The sequence below is a fragment of the Microtus pennsylvanicus genome, chromosome 11 (genome assembly GCF_037038515.1).
Source record: "Microtus pennsylvanicus isolate mMicPen1 chromosome 11, mMicPen1.hap1, whole genome shotgun sequence".
NCBI lineage: Eukaryota > Metazoa > Chordata > Mammalia > Rodentia > Cricetidae > Microtus > Microtus pennsylvanicus.
The window spans coordinates 53,810,002-53,828,282 of NC_134589.1; the positions used below are offsets into that span (position 1 = coordinate 53,810,002).

The 18,281-nt window shown below is 44.1% G+C and overlaps 2 protein-coding genes across 2 annotated transcripts in view; one reads left to right on the forward strand and one right to left on the reverse strand.

Moving 5' to 3' along the window:
- Positions 1–2,209, reverse strand: part of Stx8 (syntaxin 8) — a 241,826-nt gene extending 239,617 nt beyond the window's left edge. The window contains exon 1 of the mRNA XM_075992106.1: positions 2,143–2,209. Within this exon, the coding sequence (XP_075848221.1) occupies positions 2,143–2,159 (17 nt within the window). The 5' untranslated portion in view covers positions 2,160–2,209. The remainder of the gene's footprint in view (positions 1–2,142) is intronic.
- Positions 2,210–2,987: 778 nt separating this feature from the next.
- The window catches only part of Cfap52 (cilia and flagella associated protein 52), a 45,970-nt gene continuing 30,676 nt past the window's right edge, over positions 2,988–18,281 (forward strand). Inside the window, exons 1-3 of the mRNA XM_075992111.1 lie at positions 2,988–3,118; positions 12,861–13,060; positions 13,615–13,751. Of these exons, the coding sequence (XP_075848226.1) occupies positions 3,049–3,118; positions 12,861–13,060; positions 13,615–13,751 (407 nt within the window). The 5' untranslated portion in view covers positions 2,988–3,048. The remainder of the gene's footprint in view (positions 3,119–12,860; positions 13,061–13,614; positions 13,752–18,281) is intronic.

Sequence of the window (18,281 nt, forward strand, 5' to 3'; positions counted from 1 at the left end):
GCTGGGGATGTGGCTCCAGGTCCTACACGAAGAACTTTATGTTGTGAACTTCACAAGTACCTCAGAGGCAGTGCCACTCCTAACCCTAGACTCATACATCAATATGTACCATTCGGGACATTCGGGTATAGGTGTGTGTATGAGAAAGAGCATATGTGTGAATATACATAATTTTAAAAAGTGGGGGTAATAAAGAAAATAGTCCAAGTCCCAGATTCCCTCCATTTTCCTTGCTTGCCTCCACACTATCAGTTATGAAGACAGGGGCTTCAGTCTGGCTCAGCCAACACAGATCAAACATATAAAATCCATAAAAAAAAAATCCTGCCAAATACAAGACCTAAAGTAAGGATCTCTAGGATTAGGAGATGGGAGAGATTACTGATGTCAGAGGTACTCAGAAGGGCTGGGCCACAAGAGGACATCTTGGGCTGACTTCAGACTCAAGCAGACGTCGTATGGGAAGGAGGAGCAAAATCTAAACACTGTGGAAGGCACATGGCACACGCAAAGATGAATGGAAGAAAGTATGTCTGGCCAAGTGGTGGCCCTAGTAAGAGGGTCCATTTAAACAGGACAGCTAAGTGGAGGTTAGTTTCTTTAGAGCCTGGCCCAGATCAAACTTACAGGAGAATTGTACCCCCAAACACTGAAGCGTTTGAACTCTTTTACTGTTAGTCTCCATTGTTTAACTCAGTGGCTTTCTTATTCGACAGTTGAAAGCTTTCTTGTTTTGCTGGGGACCAAGCTCAAGGCCTTGTGTATGGTAAGCTTGACCACTGAGCTAAAGCTGAAATAAGTTATGAATGCTCAGATGATGTACTGGAATGATGAGGCATGGAAAAATCATGTTTTTAAGACGAGTTAATGATATGGAGAAATGCTCCCTGTTGTGTAAAATACATGCAAATAAAGATTCAAACAATAAATGCATTGTGGGAAAAGTTAACATTGGTTGTTTCCAAATGATAAAGATGCTATTTATTTTCTTTCCTGCAGATGATACTCTGTAGTCTCTAAATTTTCTACCAGGGATGTGGACTATTGTTGAAACTTGATGGGGCCAAAAAAAAAAGGAGAAGGAGGAGGAGGAGGAGGAGAAAAAGAAGAAGAAGAAGAGGAGGAGGAGGAGGGGGAGGAGGAGGAAGTAGTAGTAGTAGTAGTTATATTCAGCAATTGGCGGGGCACAGTGACAGCATGCAGTTACACCACTTAGGAGACTGAAGTAACAGATCAGAAACTTAAGGTCAGCTTGGGCTCCCTGAGACAACCGAAACAAAACAAAACAAACAAAACCCACGAAAATTTCAGCAACTAGCCCAAACAGCCTAGATCCCTAGGTAACTCTAACTCTAACCTTGGGATCCGCTCTCCTAATATTCAAAATTGTCTGCCATCGAACAATCATAAACTGTACCAGAAACACCAACATAAGGCATATTCTCCAACAAGAACTTTATCGAAATATAATGGTATAAATTATGAAACAGGAAGGTCAAGACTGTATAGCAATGTGTTCCTTGGATAAAGATATTTCATCATTCTGTCCTTGGAGCTTCACTGCTGAAGAAATGGCCCTTATCGGGTGCTGATTTCTGCACTAATTCTTGCTGACATAGTCTTCAGGATACTGACAAAGGGTAAAATGCCTACCACAAGTGCAAATTTCCCTCCCAAATTACGACAAATCTTTTTGTGAAGAGCCCATAACACCTATGCCCGGCTAACCACTAACTAGCTGGTGACCATGGAGTCTGAACCTCGGTTTCTTCCCTTTCTGGGGGTTGATGGGTGAAGGAAGGGACATCCCACTAAAAGGTTTCTACTTCACTTTTACAGGACCCAGGGGAGTCTGCACAAGCAGGACGGGCGAGAAGCCCCCGCATAAGGCGGGGAAACACTCGATTCTGTTCAAGTCTTAGCTCCCTCCAGGTTACTGTCTCGCATTCTGACGACCGAGTTAGCACCGGGGAGGCGGGACGTGGCTCAGTCCCCACAGCAGGGGAGGATCCTCACCCGCTTTGCTCATCCCTAAAAGCCGCCAGCCTCAAGTTCAACGATGGCCAGGGTCTGTACGAGTCCCTGGGAACCACTTCCACCCCCAAGTCCCACCACGAACTACTGCCAGCACAAGCAACTCACCAGGGGTCCGGGGCCATGGTGCAGTCTCAGCCTGCAGCTGGGACACTTCCTGCTCGCACCAGCTGACTACGGCGGCCCGCACGGCTCATTCCCCGCAGTTCGGAAGGTGCGCGACCTGAGCCCAGAGTTTGCTAAAGGAAACGTGTGTCAGGAACCTCAGAACCACGCCAACCAAAACTCACCCTGGGGGGGGGGGGGGGGGGGACAGTGGATTGAAACAATCGATTTTCGTTAATTCACATGAACTGCTGGACGCAAGGAAAATGGTTACATTGTTGAACAGACTCAAAACCTTTTCCCAGGAATGGAGGCGATCAAGACCCCTGCTCTAGAAGTTCTCCGCATTTTTTTTTTCTGATTGAAAAACAACAAAACAAGCCCGATGTGATAGCTCGCACCTGAAAGCCCAGAACTTGGAAGTTTGAAGCAGGAACTATACATACAAGCAACGTATATACTTACATACATAAAAATAGTTGCATACGATTTTAAAACTTTTAAAGTCTTTTTAAATTTTTTCTTTTACAAGGTAATATCAATTCCACGATGTTTTTGTAACAGACTACCCATCAGAGGCAATTCTCTGTGTTCAATTATTTTTAATAATCATCATAAGGCGCTTGATTTTATAGTTAAGACAAAAGTCGCTGACTCTTACACGGGAGACGAGGGAGTTCATTCTGCATATTTAGTGTTCACCAACCACCTAAATTTCTAGAATGAATGAAAAAAAAAAGTAAGAAGGAAGCCCCTCCTACATTTGCCAAAGTGTAAATCAATTTGAACTCAGCGGGCTGGCATTCTGCTCGAGCGTAAACATAGCACGCATGCGTGCGCCAGTTACCATAACGACCAGTAGACGCTGCTCCCTGAAGTTGAGGAATCAATGAGCTGAAATTCTCCACAATGGAAGAACAAATTTTACCCGAGACCGACGTGGCTGAACTGGAGCTTGAGGCTGTGATCGGCTTCAATGGTGAGGCCCGGAGTATCCATGATACCTCAGGGGCAGTGAGATGCTGAGTTGGTAGCACCTGAGAGTAGTGGGGACAGTGGCAAGAGCCTAGCCGGGCACCAGCCGCGGGATGATGATCTTGGTCTCACTCCCGATCCTCAGAAATTGGAATGGGATAACAGCTCAGGTAAAGCGCCACATTCAGGGACCAAATGTGCCTAACTTAGTAGGAAGTATGAATAAGGCGCTCTCTCTCTCTCTCTCTCTCTCTCTCTCTCTCTCTCTCTCTCTCTCTCTCTCTCACACACACACACACACACACATACACACACACACACTCACACGCACCCCTGGCAGCAATCCTTGGCTCAGGATACCACTCCCCACCTAGATCCTCAACGACTTCCACCCTTGAGTAACCACCCAGCCTAGAGCAAAGAAAAAATAAAGAAAAAGAAGAAAAAAAAAAAAAACCCTTTCCACACCTCTCACTGATCTACAGTTGAGAAAGGGCTGCGAGGAAACACACAATTGCTCTAGAGGTGCTCTGTGTCCTCTGTCCCAAGTAAGGACCTGGAAAGGTTTAAAAGATCCCAGGGAAGGGGGACAGTAAGGGAGACCTCCAAGGGAGATTCTGGAGGGGCCTGGTCATTGTTATTACTTGTGACTGTCATTGTAAACACTGAGAGAAATTGCTGTGATGGGGGGTGTGTTTGGGGAGTTGGAAAAAGGCAAGGAATCAAACTTTGGGGGGAGGGGAAATCAACTTTTTAAAAAGCACCTTGTGACGCCTGGTGGTTGTAAAGATGTGGTGCCGAATGATTACTGAGTTAAGTTTTAAGCACTTCAGGCCTTAGCTCCCAAGTCTTCATTGTACTATACAACTCTGAAAGCCAGCATTTCCTCTATCCGAGCCAGCGTCTTTAGAGATGGACAGAGATTACTGATAAGGAGTGACCCCCTAGTGAACTGCAAAACATCCTGGAGAGCCAGTGCAAAGACACCCCAAGATCTGAAACTGAATTCTTGCTAACTTACTGGGGTTGTCTGAAAGAAAACAGCACCCAAAGGGAGTGGCACTAACACTAACGGGAGGTGTGACTTGTTGGAGTAGGCGTGGTCTTGTTGGGGCAAGTGTGTCACTGTGGAGGCTGGCTTTGAGGTCTCATATATGTTCAAGCCACGCCAAGTGAGTCAGACCACTTTCTGATGCCTGTAAGATGTAGGACTCTCAGCTACTTCTCCAGCACCATGTTTGCCTGCGTGCCACCGTGTAAGCACCATGATGATAATGGACTAAACCTCTGAAAATGCGAGCCACTCCAATGAAATGGTTTTCCTTCATAAGAGTTGCCATTGTTGTGGTGTCTCTTCACAGCAGTAGAAACCCTAAGACTCCTACTAACTGGCTCTCAGAAGAGGGAATCGGAAATTTTTTAAAAAATATTTATTTATTTATTATGCATACAATATTCTTTCTGCGTTATGCCTGAAGGCCAGAAGAGGGCACCAGACCTCATTACAGATGGTTGTGAGCCACCATGTGGTTGCTGGGAATTGAACTCAGGACCTTTGGAAGAGCAGGCAATGCTCTTAACCTCTGAGCCATCTCTCCAGCCCCTCGGAAATGTTTTATTAAAGTCTGGATGGAAGGTTGCTTTTTTTTTTTAACGTTGTATGAATGTTTTGCATGTCGGTGAGTCGTGCCCAAGAAGGCCAGAAAACAGCATCAGATCCCCTGGAGCTAGAGTTACAGACCAGTGTGAGCCCCATGACCAGAGTGCTAGGGATCAAACCTGAGTCCTTTCAAAAAGAAGCCAATGTTCTTAACTACTGAGTCAACTCTCCAGTTCCTTTGGCTGAGACTTCTCTTAAGCCTGTGGGAGAAAGCATTTATTGAAGACTTGAAAGACGTCAAGGAAAGAGTGACCTCTTTGAGCTTAAATAATCCTTAAAACTGGGTAGGAATCAGTGGCTGAGGATTGAGGTAATAGATGATTCCAAGAAATCAGGATAGGGGAACAGGGAGAAATAGAGAGTGTAAGGCTTACTTAGTGAATAGCAAATGGTGTAGCATGAATTCAAATTGGTTTTAATAATAAAAACTCAGAGTCAGCTATTAGGGGATGAATGCTGAAGATCAGAGAAGCAGAGCAGCCAGCCACTAGGGTTCTTACCTCTACCAATGCCCAGACCAGAGGGGTGATCCTGTCCTCAGACTGCCTCCTCAGATGGCTGCAATGAGCTCCTGTCTCCTCCCTCTTCACCACCATCTGGCTCTGTTTCTCTTTTAGACTGGATCATTCTCCTGTAGCCCAGGGTGGCCTTGAAATAACAGAGATTTGTCTGTTCCCTTAGCCCTGGGATTAAAGGTGTGTGCCACCACTGCCTGGCCTCTATGGCTAACTAGTGAAGCTAGCTCTGCACTCTGATCTTCTGGCAAAGCTTTATTTGTTAGATCATAAAATATCACCACAAAATAGTTTGCAGGAATTTCAGGACTGGAAGGACAGGAAAAAGAACCTGGGCTCAGAGGTCAGAGGCCTTAACCACTAGGTAATGGAGCTTATAGTTTCTATGGAATTAATCCAAAATTGAAAGCAAGCTGGATGTGATGGCCTACACCTTTAACCCCAGCACTTGAGAGACCGAGGCTAGTGGATCTCTGTAAGTTCAAGGCCAGCCTGGTCTACAAAGTGAGTTCTAGGGCAGCTAGAGCTGCAAAATGAGACCCTGTCCCTCCAAAAAAACAAAAAGAAGTTGAAAGAAAAGCAAAGTGACAGTAGAGCTCATCGTAACCGTTATAGTGCTAAACTTGAATTTGAACGCAATGGTGTATATGTAGCTGTATTCTACAGTTCTAGGTATTGTACGTTGACATGAATTTATCATGTAAACAGACCAAATATAATCGTGTTGGATATGAAAACATCAGACTGTAGCTATTGAGTTCGGTCACATTCAACTGATTTTCCATTATGTCCAGAGCTCTTATAAGTTAAAAACAGCAGCGGCAACAAATAGGTCAGGAATCTGCAGGCCAGATTTGATGTGGGATTCCCCTCTGTATGCTGTAAATGCCGTTGGTTAATAAAAAACCTGCTTTGGGCCTATTGCAGAGCAGAATAAGGCAAGGCGGGAATTCCAAGCAGATAGAAGAGAAGAGAGTAGGTGGAGTCAGAGAGATGCCATGTAGTTGCAGGAGACAGACACGCCCAAACCTTGCCAGTGACCACAAGCCTCATGATAAAATACAAAATAATAGAAGTACGTTAAAGATGTAAGAGCTAGCCAGGAATCCACTAGAGTCATTGGTCAAGCAGTCCATGTCCTTTATTTAGGTGTTGTCTATGACTACTTTCACACTATACTAGAAGAGATGAGTAGCAGCAACGGAGACTATATAATTCAAAGAGTCTAAAATATTTATTTTCTGGCTCTCTATAAAAAGCTAAACTCGGGTGGGGTGGTGGTGGTGCAATGCCTTTAATCCCAGCACTCAGGAGGCAGAGGCAGGTGGATCTCTGTGAGTCCAAGGCCAGCCTAGCCTACAAGAGCTAGTTCTAGGAAAGGCTCCAAAGTTACAGAAAAACCCTGTCTCAAAAAACCAAAAATAAAAAAGCTAAACTGCTGAAATAGATAATGGCAATAATTATTAATAATAATAATAATAATAAATGGCTATTTGCTAAAAACCTAAAAGTGTTATTAAAAGTGACATCACTTTTTATTTCTTCAATTGGCAAAGGCTAAATATGTGAATCATACTTAGGAAGGTGGGAATGAGGAGTTTCCATCTGCAATTGCTAGAATTAGAAATTGCAATACCTTTAGGACGAGGCCTTGGCTTCATTGGTAAAGTGATTGCGGTGCAACCATCAGGACCCTGAGTTTGGGTCTTCAGGTGTCACATAAAAAACTGGGCACAGTGGTGGACGTCTGTAACCCTAGGACCATAGTGTTGGGGGAGGAGACAGGCAGATCCCCAGAGCCAGTCTAGCCAATCAGTATGTTCTGCATTCACTGAAAAATAAGGTGGAGAGCCATAGAAAAAGATATCCCTCATCAGCCTCAGACCTGCCTGCACACACACACACACACACACACACACACACACACTGTGAGTGTCAAATGTTGCCTTGACTACCCAGCATTATGATCAGGAACGTTTAGACGTTTAGGTTCTGTGGTAAGGTCTTGCTTTCTCATTACCTCTGTCCGCTTTTCAGGTAAAATTTTCTACATTTCCTATTGATTTTGTGTTCTTTTCCTGAAGTTGCTTTCCTGCTCTATTTAGCCAGAGTTGACTCTTTCTGTTGGCAACCAAGAATCTTAACTATGTATGGTGGTTTCAAAGAAAATGGCCCCCAGAGGCCCATATGGAGTGGCACTATTAGGAGGCGTGGCCTTGTTGGAGTAGATGTGGCCTCGTTGGAGGAAATGTGTCACTGGGAGTGGGCTTTGTGACCTCAGATGCTCAAATTAGGCCGGGTGTGTCTCAGTCTTTTCCTGTGTTGTGCCTAAGTCCTGAGACCCCACCCCCACCCCAAGAAGACTGCCACACTCTTCCAAATGCAAAAGCAAGGTTTTGTTTATTGTATACGAGCTAGCACAGGTCCCGTGCCTCACAGTCTGACTCAGCAGATGGAGGGAAAGAGGACCCCATCTACTATTGTTTTCAGAGGGGCTTTAAAAGACAGAAACAACAAAGCAGTCACGAGATTACAATTTCAAAGTACAAAATTGCATATCCTACTTCACAATTGGCTAAAGGTTAGGTAAGGCTTAGCTGTTATTTTCTGATAGGCTGCCCTTGCCTGGAGGGGGGGGGGGTTGTTCTCCCAAAGTAACTGTCCCCTGGTCACATCCTTGGGACATCTGCTGACCCTTTGCTAGTCAAAAGGGCTGTCTGAAAACTTATCTGATTGGTCCATTGTTACTCAATCCATAGGGGACCTTAGGTAGTCAACATCTTTTGTGTAACCACGGGTGGGGGTATGGGTGACAGTCAGCAGTTTCCGAGTATCTCAGGTTTTTCCATTAACTAATACTTCCCCTAGAAGGGGCCTCATGGCGGCTCCTGGCTTTTCTCAGGGGTTGGGGTGAAGTTCGAAGTCCCAAAGGATCCCGGCACAAGAATGGAATCTTTTTCAGCCTCAGTTTTTCTGGTCTCACACCTGCTGCTGTCCGATCTGGAGGTAGTGCTCTCAGCTACCTTCCCAGCCCCATGTCTGCCTGGGCGCCTCCATGCTTCCCGCCACGATGACAGTGGACTGTGAGCTGCCCCTGAATGTTTTCTTTTATATGTTTATCACAGTCATGGCGTCTCTTCACAGCGATAGAAGCACCAACTAAGACACTATGTAACTGAAGACATGCACACGTGTCTTAGCTACTGTTTTATTGCTGTCAAGAGATAACTGCCAGCAAGGCAACTTATTGAAAAGTAAGCATTTAACTGGGGGATTGCTTATAGTTTCAGAGGATGAGTCCATGACCATCATGGTGGGGAGAATGGCAGAAGGTAGGTAGGCACAGTGCTGAAGCAGTAGCTGGGAACTTATATCTTATCCACAAGCAGTAGGCAGAGAGAGAAAGACTGTTCCTGGCATGGGCTTTCAAACCTCAAAGCCTACCCACAGTGACACATCTTCTTCAACAAGGTCAACCTTCTAAATGTTCTAAAAACTGTTCTACAAACTAGGGACCAAGCATTCAGACATATAAGCCCATGGTGCTAGTCTCATTCAAAACACTACATCCAGCCGGGTGGTGGTGGCGCGCACCTTTAATCCCAGCACTCGGGAGGCAGAGGCAGGCGGATCTCTGGGAGTTCGAGGCCAGCCTGGTCTACAAGAGCTAGTTCCAGGACAGGCACCAAAGCTACAGAGAAACCCTGTCTTGAAAAACCAAAAAAAAAAAAAAAACTACATCCATTCTTTGGCCCCGAATAGACTTAGTAGTCATATCATAATGCAAATGCATTTGCATACTCCAAAAATCTCCACAGATTTCTACAGTCTTGACACTGTTTAAAGGTCCAAAGTCTCTCCTGAGCCTCGAGGCAATATCTTCCCTGTGAACTTCTGTAAAATCAAAAGCAAATTGCATACTCTAACATCCAATGACACAGAATATACATTACCATTCCAAAGAGGAGTAAAGGGGGCATGGCAAGGAAATACCAAAGCAAGACTGAAACCCAAGAGGGCCAACTTCAAAATCTGTAACTCTATGTCTGCTGTCAGAGGGTTTAGATGGCTTTTAGGGGCTTTCCTTAGCCAGCGAGGAAGGCTCCACAGCCCCTCTACTCCTGTGTTCATACTGATAAAGCCAGAACCAGGTAGTTGAAGCTGCCAAGTATTGCAGCCTGTTTGGGTTAGAAGCTGGTCCCTCCTTGCATTATATTTTCATATGCTTTGACTTGTTGATGCTTTCCTTTGTGGCACAAGCTTTCCTTTTTGTGAGTTGCTGATTATCTGGGGAGGATATTAGCCTGAAGGTACCACTCCCTCCATCCCATTTAGCATCAGGTCTGTCTTCACCTCCTTGAGCACAGGACTTACTCCAACATCCCTTTTCCTGATGCTCTTTTTCTCCTCATGTGTACATTTTGTATTTCTTTTTGTTCCACTTTCTCTTTTTCTTTATAGATCTGTATAAGAGTGGCCACACTAATAACAGCATGACATAGTCAATATTAAGTTGTCTTGAAATCTTCTAGACAGTCATCCAGAACTCTTCAATTTAGCCTCTGGAAGAGTCTTAGAACAAGAGCAAAAAGCAGCAATATTCTTTGCCAAAACGTCACAAAAACAGTCTTTAGTCCATTCACTAATATTACTCTCCTCTAAAAGTTCTTGAGCTGGGCCTTCATAGTTCAGATGACACTCAGCACAACTATCTTCCATGCTCCTATGAGAATGGCCCAGGAAGTCTTGCTTACAGAATGCATCTTCTGTCCTGATACAAAGTCCCAAAGTCCACATTCCACTAACAAGCAGCATGAACCAGCCTGTCATGGCAATAAGACAATACTGTTCTGTTGCTACGATGTGACATCATGACCAAGGCAGCTTACATAAGAAAGCATTTAACTGGTGGCTTGCACACAGTTTCAGAAGGTGAGTCCATGACCATCATGGGAGGGAGAATGATAGGAAGCAGGCTGGCGTGGCGCTGACAACAGTAACTGAGGGTTTATATCTTATCTGCAAGAAGTAGACAGACAAAGAGACTGTGCTGGTGTGGGATTTTGAAACCTTGAAGCCCACACCCAGCAACACACCTACTCAAACAAGGACACACCCCCTCCAACAAGGCCACACCTCCTAATCCTTCCTCAACAGTTCCACCAATGGAAAACAAGCATTCAAATATTTGAGCCTATGGAGATCATCTTTAAACCACCACATATCAGGCCTCGACTCCAAGCCCAACTCCAACACCCAAATCAATCCAATCCCCAAAGCAACCCCTACTCAAACACTTACGCCAACCCCAATCATAGCACTAACCCAAACCTCAACCCTAACCCCAGCCTAACTCTAACCCCCAAATAAGAGGTCATCTTTTCACATGCTTACCCGTTTTTCTTTGGTATGAACTTCCCATTCATATTTCTTGCTCATTTTTGCTGCTACTGTTGGTGCATGTTCGTTTTTCTTATTGCTTTGTAGAAGCTCTTTGCTTATTAATGGAGAACCACATATAATCTCTGTATATTACGAATCCCTCCTGGTCTGGGCTTTTCATTCGCCTTTTGTAGCTAGAGAGTCAGTCTTAAACACAACTGGATAAATAATCAGCCTTCGCTGGTTTTTGTGCCTGGTTTATAAAGTCATTTCCTACATCTGTGTAAACATTAGGTCCTGTTTTTCACATTTAGACCTTGGATCCACCTGGAAAGTGTTATTCATGTGCAGTGTGAAACAGTGATCTTATTTTACCTTTACCATATGGGTAGCCATCCGAATGTTTATAAAGAGCCTGAAATTAGGAACAAAATTATATAGTTTTAGCAGGAATAGATGAAAGATATTAACTCTACTTTCATAAGAACTTCATAAAAAGGGGGCCAGGGCATGGTTGCACATACCTTTAATCCCAGCCCTGGGGAGGCAGAGGCTTTAAACTCTCCCTGATCAGCTTGATCTACATGCATATCAAGTTCCAAGACACCCAGGAACAGGAATTACATAGTTTTGTTGTTGGGTTTTTTGTATGTGTGTGTGTGTGTGTGTTTTTTTAAGATAGGGTTTCTCTGTTGCTTTGGTGCCTGTTCTGGAACTCACTCTGTAGACCAGGCTGGTCTTGAACTCAGAGATTTGTCTGTCTCTGTTTTCCCGAGTGCTGGGATTAAAAGCATGTGCCATCACCACCCAGCATAAGACCCTGTCAGAAAGAAAGAAAGAAAGAAAGAAAGAAAGAAAGAAAGAAAGAAAGAAAGAAAGAAAGAAAGAAAGAAAGAAAGAAAAAAGAGAGGGAGGGAGGGAGGGAGGGAGGAAGGAAGAAAGGAAGGAAGGAAGGAAGGAAGGAAGGAAGGAAGGAAGGAAGGAAGGAAGGAAGGCAGTGCTGCCATATGGTCTAGTAATACCACTTTGGGGTATGTTTTTGTTAGGGTTATCATTGCAGTGATGAAACACCACGATCTAAAAGCAACCTGGGGGGGGGGGGAAGGGTTTATTTGGCTTACAGTTCCATATCACTGTTCATCATTGAAAGAAGTCAGGACAGAAAAAACAGGGTAGGAACCAGGAGGCACGAGCTGATGCAGAAGCCATGGAGGGTATACTGTTTAATTAGCTTGTTCCTCATGGCTTGTTCAGCCTGCTTTCTTACAGGACCCAGGACCACCAGCCTAGGAATGACATCACACACAATGATCTGGGCCCTCCCCCATCAATCACTAATTAAGAAAATGCTCTATAGGCTTGCCTACAGCTTGATATTGTGGAGGAATATTTTTTTTCAGTTGAGGTTCCTTCCTCTCAGGTAACCACAGCAAGTTAACATAAAACTAGCCAGCATAGGGTAAATATCCCAAAAGAAATGAAATTGCGTTTTGAAGTAGTATCTAAACCACCATGTTCATTGCAGCATCATGTACAGTAGCCAAGATAAAGGAATGACCCAAATGCCCATCAACGGATGAATGGATAAAGAAAACGCGAGATGCATACAGATACACTGTGATGCTGTTCAGCCTTTTAAAAGAAGGGCACCATGCCATTTGCATGATGATGAATGAGCCCGGAGGCCATCGTAACAAGTGAAATAACCAAAACTTTAGTCTTCAAGTGTTTGCAATAAGTACTCTCCTGTGTCTATGGGCCATCCCCTAACAAGCTGCCTGTGCCCTGTACACCCATGCCTCTCAGGATTAGAGAACCTGCCCTAGGGCTTTGCTGTTCAAAGTGAGGTTTCCAGACAACATCAGCATCTCTTGTAAGCTGACTGGAAAGGAAGAGCCCTAGCTCACTCTGAACCTGAAACTGGAATCATTTTAACTGGCCCCCTGCGGAGTTTTAGGTACATCAAAGTCTGAGGAGAGATGTGCTACACCAGTTTCCTTGTTCATGGAATAAAATCACCTACTACTCCACATGTGTCCCAGTTCAATAAAGGTTTATTTCAAGAGTGTTGTCTTGTGTACTGTGATTAAACAACGAACAAACGACAACAAAACGACCAGCCACATCTGCACCTGGTTATAGTTATTATTGTTTATTGGCTATAATTATTTCGAATCTCTCTCTTTTAGGACATGTTCCCAGCGGTCTCAAATGCCACCCTGACCAGGAGCACCTGATCTATCCCCTGGGCTGCACTGTCCTCATCCAGGCAATAAACACTAATGAGCAGAAATTCCTCCACGGGCATGGCAACAACGTCTCCTGTGTGGCCATCTCCAAGGAAGGAGATTATATCGCCTCTGGACAAGTCACGTTCATGGGGTTCAAGGTGAATAAAATGCAAAGAATTCACTGGACTGACTTTCTTAAAGGTGCCTCCCTAGGGGCTGGAGAGATGGCTCAGAGGTTAAGAGCACTGCCTGCTCTTCCAAAGGTCCTGAGTTCAATTCCCAGCAACCACATGGTGGCTCACAACCATCTGTAATGGGGTCTGGTGCCCTCTTCTGTCCTGCAGGCATACACACAGACAGAATATGGTATACATAATAAATAAATTTTAAAAAAAAAGGTGCCTCCCTAGAAGAGCTGCCAGACTTCCTAGCTCTGTGTGCACGCCCGTCCTCCCATCACCCTTTGCCTTCTCTCATCAGCCCATCAAGCTGTCCCTGAAAGCCTCTGGCATCCTGGTACCAGATGCTGTGGCTGGTGACTGCAAAGGCTTAGCTTAAATCTGCTTCGACTTTGTTGCTGCCTGTCGTGTTTCTACCACATGGTCTAACACGGGGCAGTGGCTTCACTGAGTATTTCTCACCAAGAGAGGCAGTCACCCCTCAGGTTCTACTAAAGCCTGTCTAGGATCTGACAGTGTATCTCGCCCCTCAGGCAGACATCATTCTGTGGGACTATAAGAAGAAAGAGCTGATTGCTCGGCTGTCCCTGCACAAGGGGAAAATTGAAGCCCTGGCCTTTTCACCCAATGATTTATACTTGGTTTCGCTTGGAGGCCCAGATGATGGAAGGTAATGAATGAAGCCTACTTTTATGCTTGCTTTTTTTCTTTTCTTCTTTTCTTCTTCTTCCTCTTCCTCTTCCTCTTCCTCTTCCTCCTCCTCCTCCTCCTCCTCCTCCTCCTCCTCCTCCTCCTCCTCCTCCTCTTCTTCTTCTTCTTCTTCTTCTTCTTCTTCTTCTTCGAGGGGGAAGTGTTTCATTTTGTTTTAGACAGGGTTTCTCTATGTAGTCTTGGCCATCCTAGAATTCACTCTATAAACCAGACTGGCCCCTCGAATTCACAGAGATGTGCCTCTGCCCCTGCCCCTGCCCCTGCCCCTGCCTCTGCCTCTGCCTCTCAAAGGCTGGGATTAAAGGCATGCACCACCACTGCCCAGCTACTTACATGTTTTCTACCAGGTGTTACAGACATCAAGTATATTGTCCCTTCCCAAGTCCTCTGTTGGTCTGCCCATGTCTGAGTATGCTGCTGTATATGATAAGTCACGAGAAAACGTGGCTTAGAAAAGTGGTCCTCAGCTCTGCCACCACGTGGACAACACCTGGCCAGCTCCCTGCTGCCAGGGCCCACCTACAGAGAGTCTGATTTGATCAGTCTGGGCTCTAGGAGTCCCAGAATCTTCCTGGATGATACTGTGTGCCCCTACAGTCAGAAACCAACGCTGTCAAAGACATCATAACCACAGCCATGATAACAGTCATTGTCAAAGGCAAATATGCTTTGAGTAGGTCCTGTGTGACAAGTGTGTGCTGAGAACTTTCACTGCAATAGCTCACTTGAGCCTCGTGACTACTCTTTAGAACGGAAGCCCTGGTACCCAATGGCAACTGAACAACTGAAGTCACTTGTGGGTAAGTGGCAGTGCAGGGACACAAACTCCGGTAGTGTGACTGCAGAGGTGATACTTTTACCTCCCCCACAAGTCATGATCTTTGCCCTTTGACGGACTTGGTGATATTTGACAGAGACCGTGTATAAGCGAAACTGGAGGAAATATGCGCACACCTAAAAACATCATTTTCAGGCTGACCTGGGCTATACAGAAAATATTGACATCACACTGGGAAGGGCAATTGATAAAATATATACTCCTATTTAAATGCTAAAGAACATAGGTGGTGGAGAATAATATATGATCTGTGTAGAATCTCCCAGGTGTATTTCCACAGCTGGCAGGTTCTTGGCCTTTCCCAGGTCCTCTGTTGGTCTGAACACCTCTGAGTGGGTTGGTATGTGTGAAAAGGTCATGAGAAAAGAATTTCTCAGGAGAGGTCCTCAGCTCTGGCTGCACATGGGCATTAACACTTTGAAATAACTTTTGCATATACAGTATTTTCTTATTTGAGCTTCACAAGTGCACAATGATATTTAGTTCCATGTCCTCTTAACCTACAGAAATTCAACAAAGTTTTCACTACTTTTGCGACTTTGGTAATCACTTGTAAGTGGTTCCCGCCATCTCTGGGCTATCTCCTGTTTAACTGTTTTTTTCCATAAGAGATATAGTCAAAAGTTTTCTGTTAATATTCTTACCTCTGTTAAAAAACAGCTGTTCTCAGCCATGTGTGCATACTGAATCACCTGGAGAAATTGCAGAAGTCCTGGTGCCTGGGTTTCATGCATGGAGTATCTTGGTGGCTGGCCATTGAGCCAGCATACCTCCAGAGGTCTTATGTGGGAAAACTCACCTCTGTAAAAACGGCTAATCTTTGGTTGCCTTAAGCTTGCTTTTTGACTACCTAAGATTTGCTTAAAGAAAATGATACTGTTTGAGGAAAGTGATGGAGAAACTTTGCTGGATCAGAAAAGTGCAGGATGACCATCCCTGGTTGATCACTGTGGTTCTGACAGTTGTCTTCAGACAATTGGTCCAATTTTAGGCTGTGGAAGGGGTCCAGTTCACCCAATCCTCCCGACTTGGTGGTAGAGGGAAGAAAAAAACTCCAGTTAATAGTCATGAACATTCTATGGCTTGCCTTTCTACATTCACAATTTATATTTTACAACTAATCTATTAAATTTTTATCAATATTATCATACTATTTTTGTTACAATGTGACTCTGTCTTAGTTACTTTTTTATTGCTGTGATAAAACACCATGACCAAGGCAACTTATAAAAGAAAGTGTTTAATTTGGAGCTTACAGTGCCAGAGAGTTAGAGTCCATGACCATCATGGCAGCGAGCATGGTGGCAGGCACATGGGCAAGATACTGCAGCAGTAACTAAGAGCTTACTTCCTGAGACACAACCACAAGGCCAAGAGAAAAACTGGAAATGGTTTGAGTCTTTTGAAACCTCAAATCCTACCCCCCATGACACACCTCTTCCAACATGACCACACCTCCTAATCCTTCCAAAACAGTTCTACCAAATGAGGACCCAGTATTTGAATATAGAAGCCTATGGAAGCCATTCTCATTCAGACCAGCAAAGGTTTTCACTTAGAACACCTATGTATACCTATTCTTTGCCATGACTGTGGAGTCATACTGTACACGTGAACCACAAATTCAAATTGGCCAACTCACTGCCTTTGCAGGTATGCGCCATTCATTTAAAAACTTAAAATTAAAGCTTTATTTGACTGAGATTTATAAAGAAACTGTGCTGTCCTGCAATGGAAACAGATCTAGAATTCAAAACTGTAAGTCTACCTGTGCCTTTTCTCTCATTCCCTTACTATAAAGGGGTCTATTGGCTGAAGCCACTAATATAAATGATTTATGAGTTTTTAAAGTAGTGCTTGGAATGATGGGTTTCATCATGACAGTTCCATGTCTGTATCTCATTGTACATTGTTCATGTTTGTCTCCTCACAGCCTCCCTTATCTCTCCCTGCTGTCGTTATTGCTTTCTTTTAAAATTATTTACTTATCTGTTTGCTTGGTGTTTCAGCTGTATGTATCACTGTTCATGGCACAGGCCAGAAGAGGGCATCGGATCTCCTGGAACTGGGGTTACAGCCAGTTGTGAGCTGCTGTACAGATACTAGGAATTGAACCCTGGCACTTTGGAAGAGCAGCCAGTGTTCTTACTGCTGAGCTAGCTCTCCAGTCCCTAGACATATTTCATATGCTATAAAATACACTCGGACAAGGTGTACAGATGGTTGGTTTTTAGTATATTTACAGAATTTGGAGCCATCACTAGAGGCAACTTTATTTCCAGCACCCCAGAAAGGAAGCCCACAAGCCATTAGCAGTCACCCCTCACCCCACCCTCCTCTTTTCAGCCGCAGGCAATCACCATGCTCCCTTCTGTAGATGTGCCTGTCTGGCAATTCCACATAATGGAATCGCACCATCCTCATTTTCTTGAGCAATTTTTTCCCCTAAGCTCAATGATTCCAAGGCTCACCCATTTGTGACATGCTATCAATATATATAATATTCAAGCTATATTATATGGATAAAGCACATTTTCCTTATCCATGCATCAACTGATGGGCTTTTGAACTATTTCACTTGTGTGTGTGTGTGTGTGTGTGTGTGTGTGTGTGTGTGTGTGTGTATGTGTATACTGAAGGTTGAACCCAGGGCCTGAAACATGCTAAGAGCATATTCTAGCACTCAGCTATACTTCCAGTTCCCAAGGCATTATTGATTGTATAATAATTATTAATACTTCACCGTGCTGAGAACATATATTTTGTATGGAAATACATTTACATTTCCTTTGAGTATGAAGCATTTGGGCTTTATTCTGTTTAAGAAGGGATCCATGTAGCCCAGGCTGGCCTCAAACTTAGTATGTAGTCAATAGGGCTGACCTTGAACTCCTAGGCCTCCACCTCTCAAGATCTGGAATTACAGAAGGAGGCACCCAGTTTTAGTACCTTTGTTCTCTGGCTCATCACCTAGTTCAACCTAGAGAGTGATTCCCCTCATGTTTCCACCACCACATGGCAACTATCAGGGTCCGCTATGCAAAAGAACCGATAGCTTTTACATCATCTCCTCTTCCTGGTTGTTGGTGATCTGTTAGACCTGGATTTCAAGTCATGTATAATAATAATAATAATAATAATAATAATAATAATAATAATAATAATAATGCATTCTATATGCAGAAAATCGGGGCATATATGCAGGCCTACTTTTACGCTGACAAAGGCCTATAACATTCACTTTAATTATTTTGATTCACATACTTAACATAATTCCTGTTCCTTTGCTCAGAATTCTTGATATTCTCTTGCCAATATTATTCATCTTAAGGCTAAGTCGTATGATTATATCCAGGAAGATGACAATGTCACCGTCAAGTGGTACTTCTCAAAATGTGTTTCCCAGAACAGCAGCCTTGGCATTGTTGGAAGCACGTGAGGAAAGCAAAATTTCAGCCCTTCTCCCTCAGCCTGCCTGAGTTAGATACCCAGGAATGAGGGCCAGCTGACCTCGGTTAACATGTTTATTTGTAATAAAATGTATAAAAAAAAAATCAAAACTTGCCAGGCCTTGTGGTATACACCTTTAATCTTAGCACTTAGGAGATGGAGGCAGGTGGATCTTTGTGAGTTCCAGGTCAGCCAAGGCTA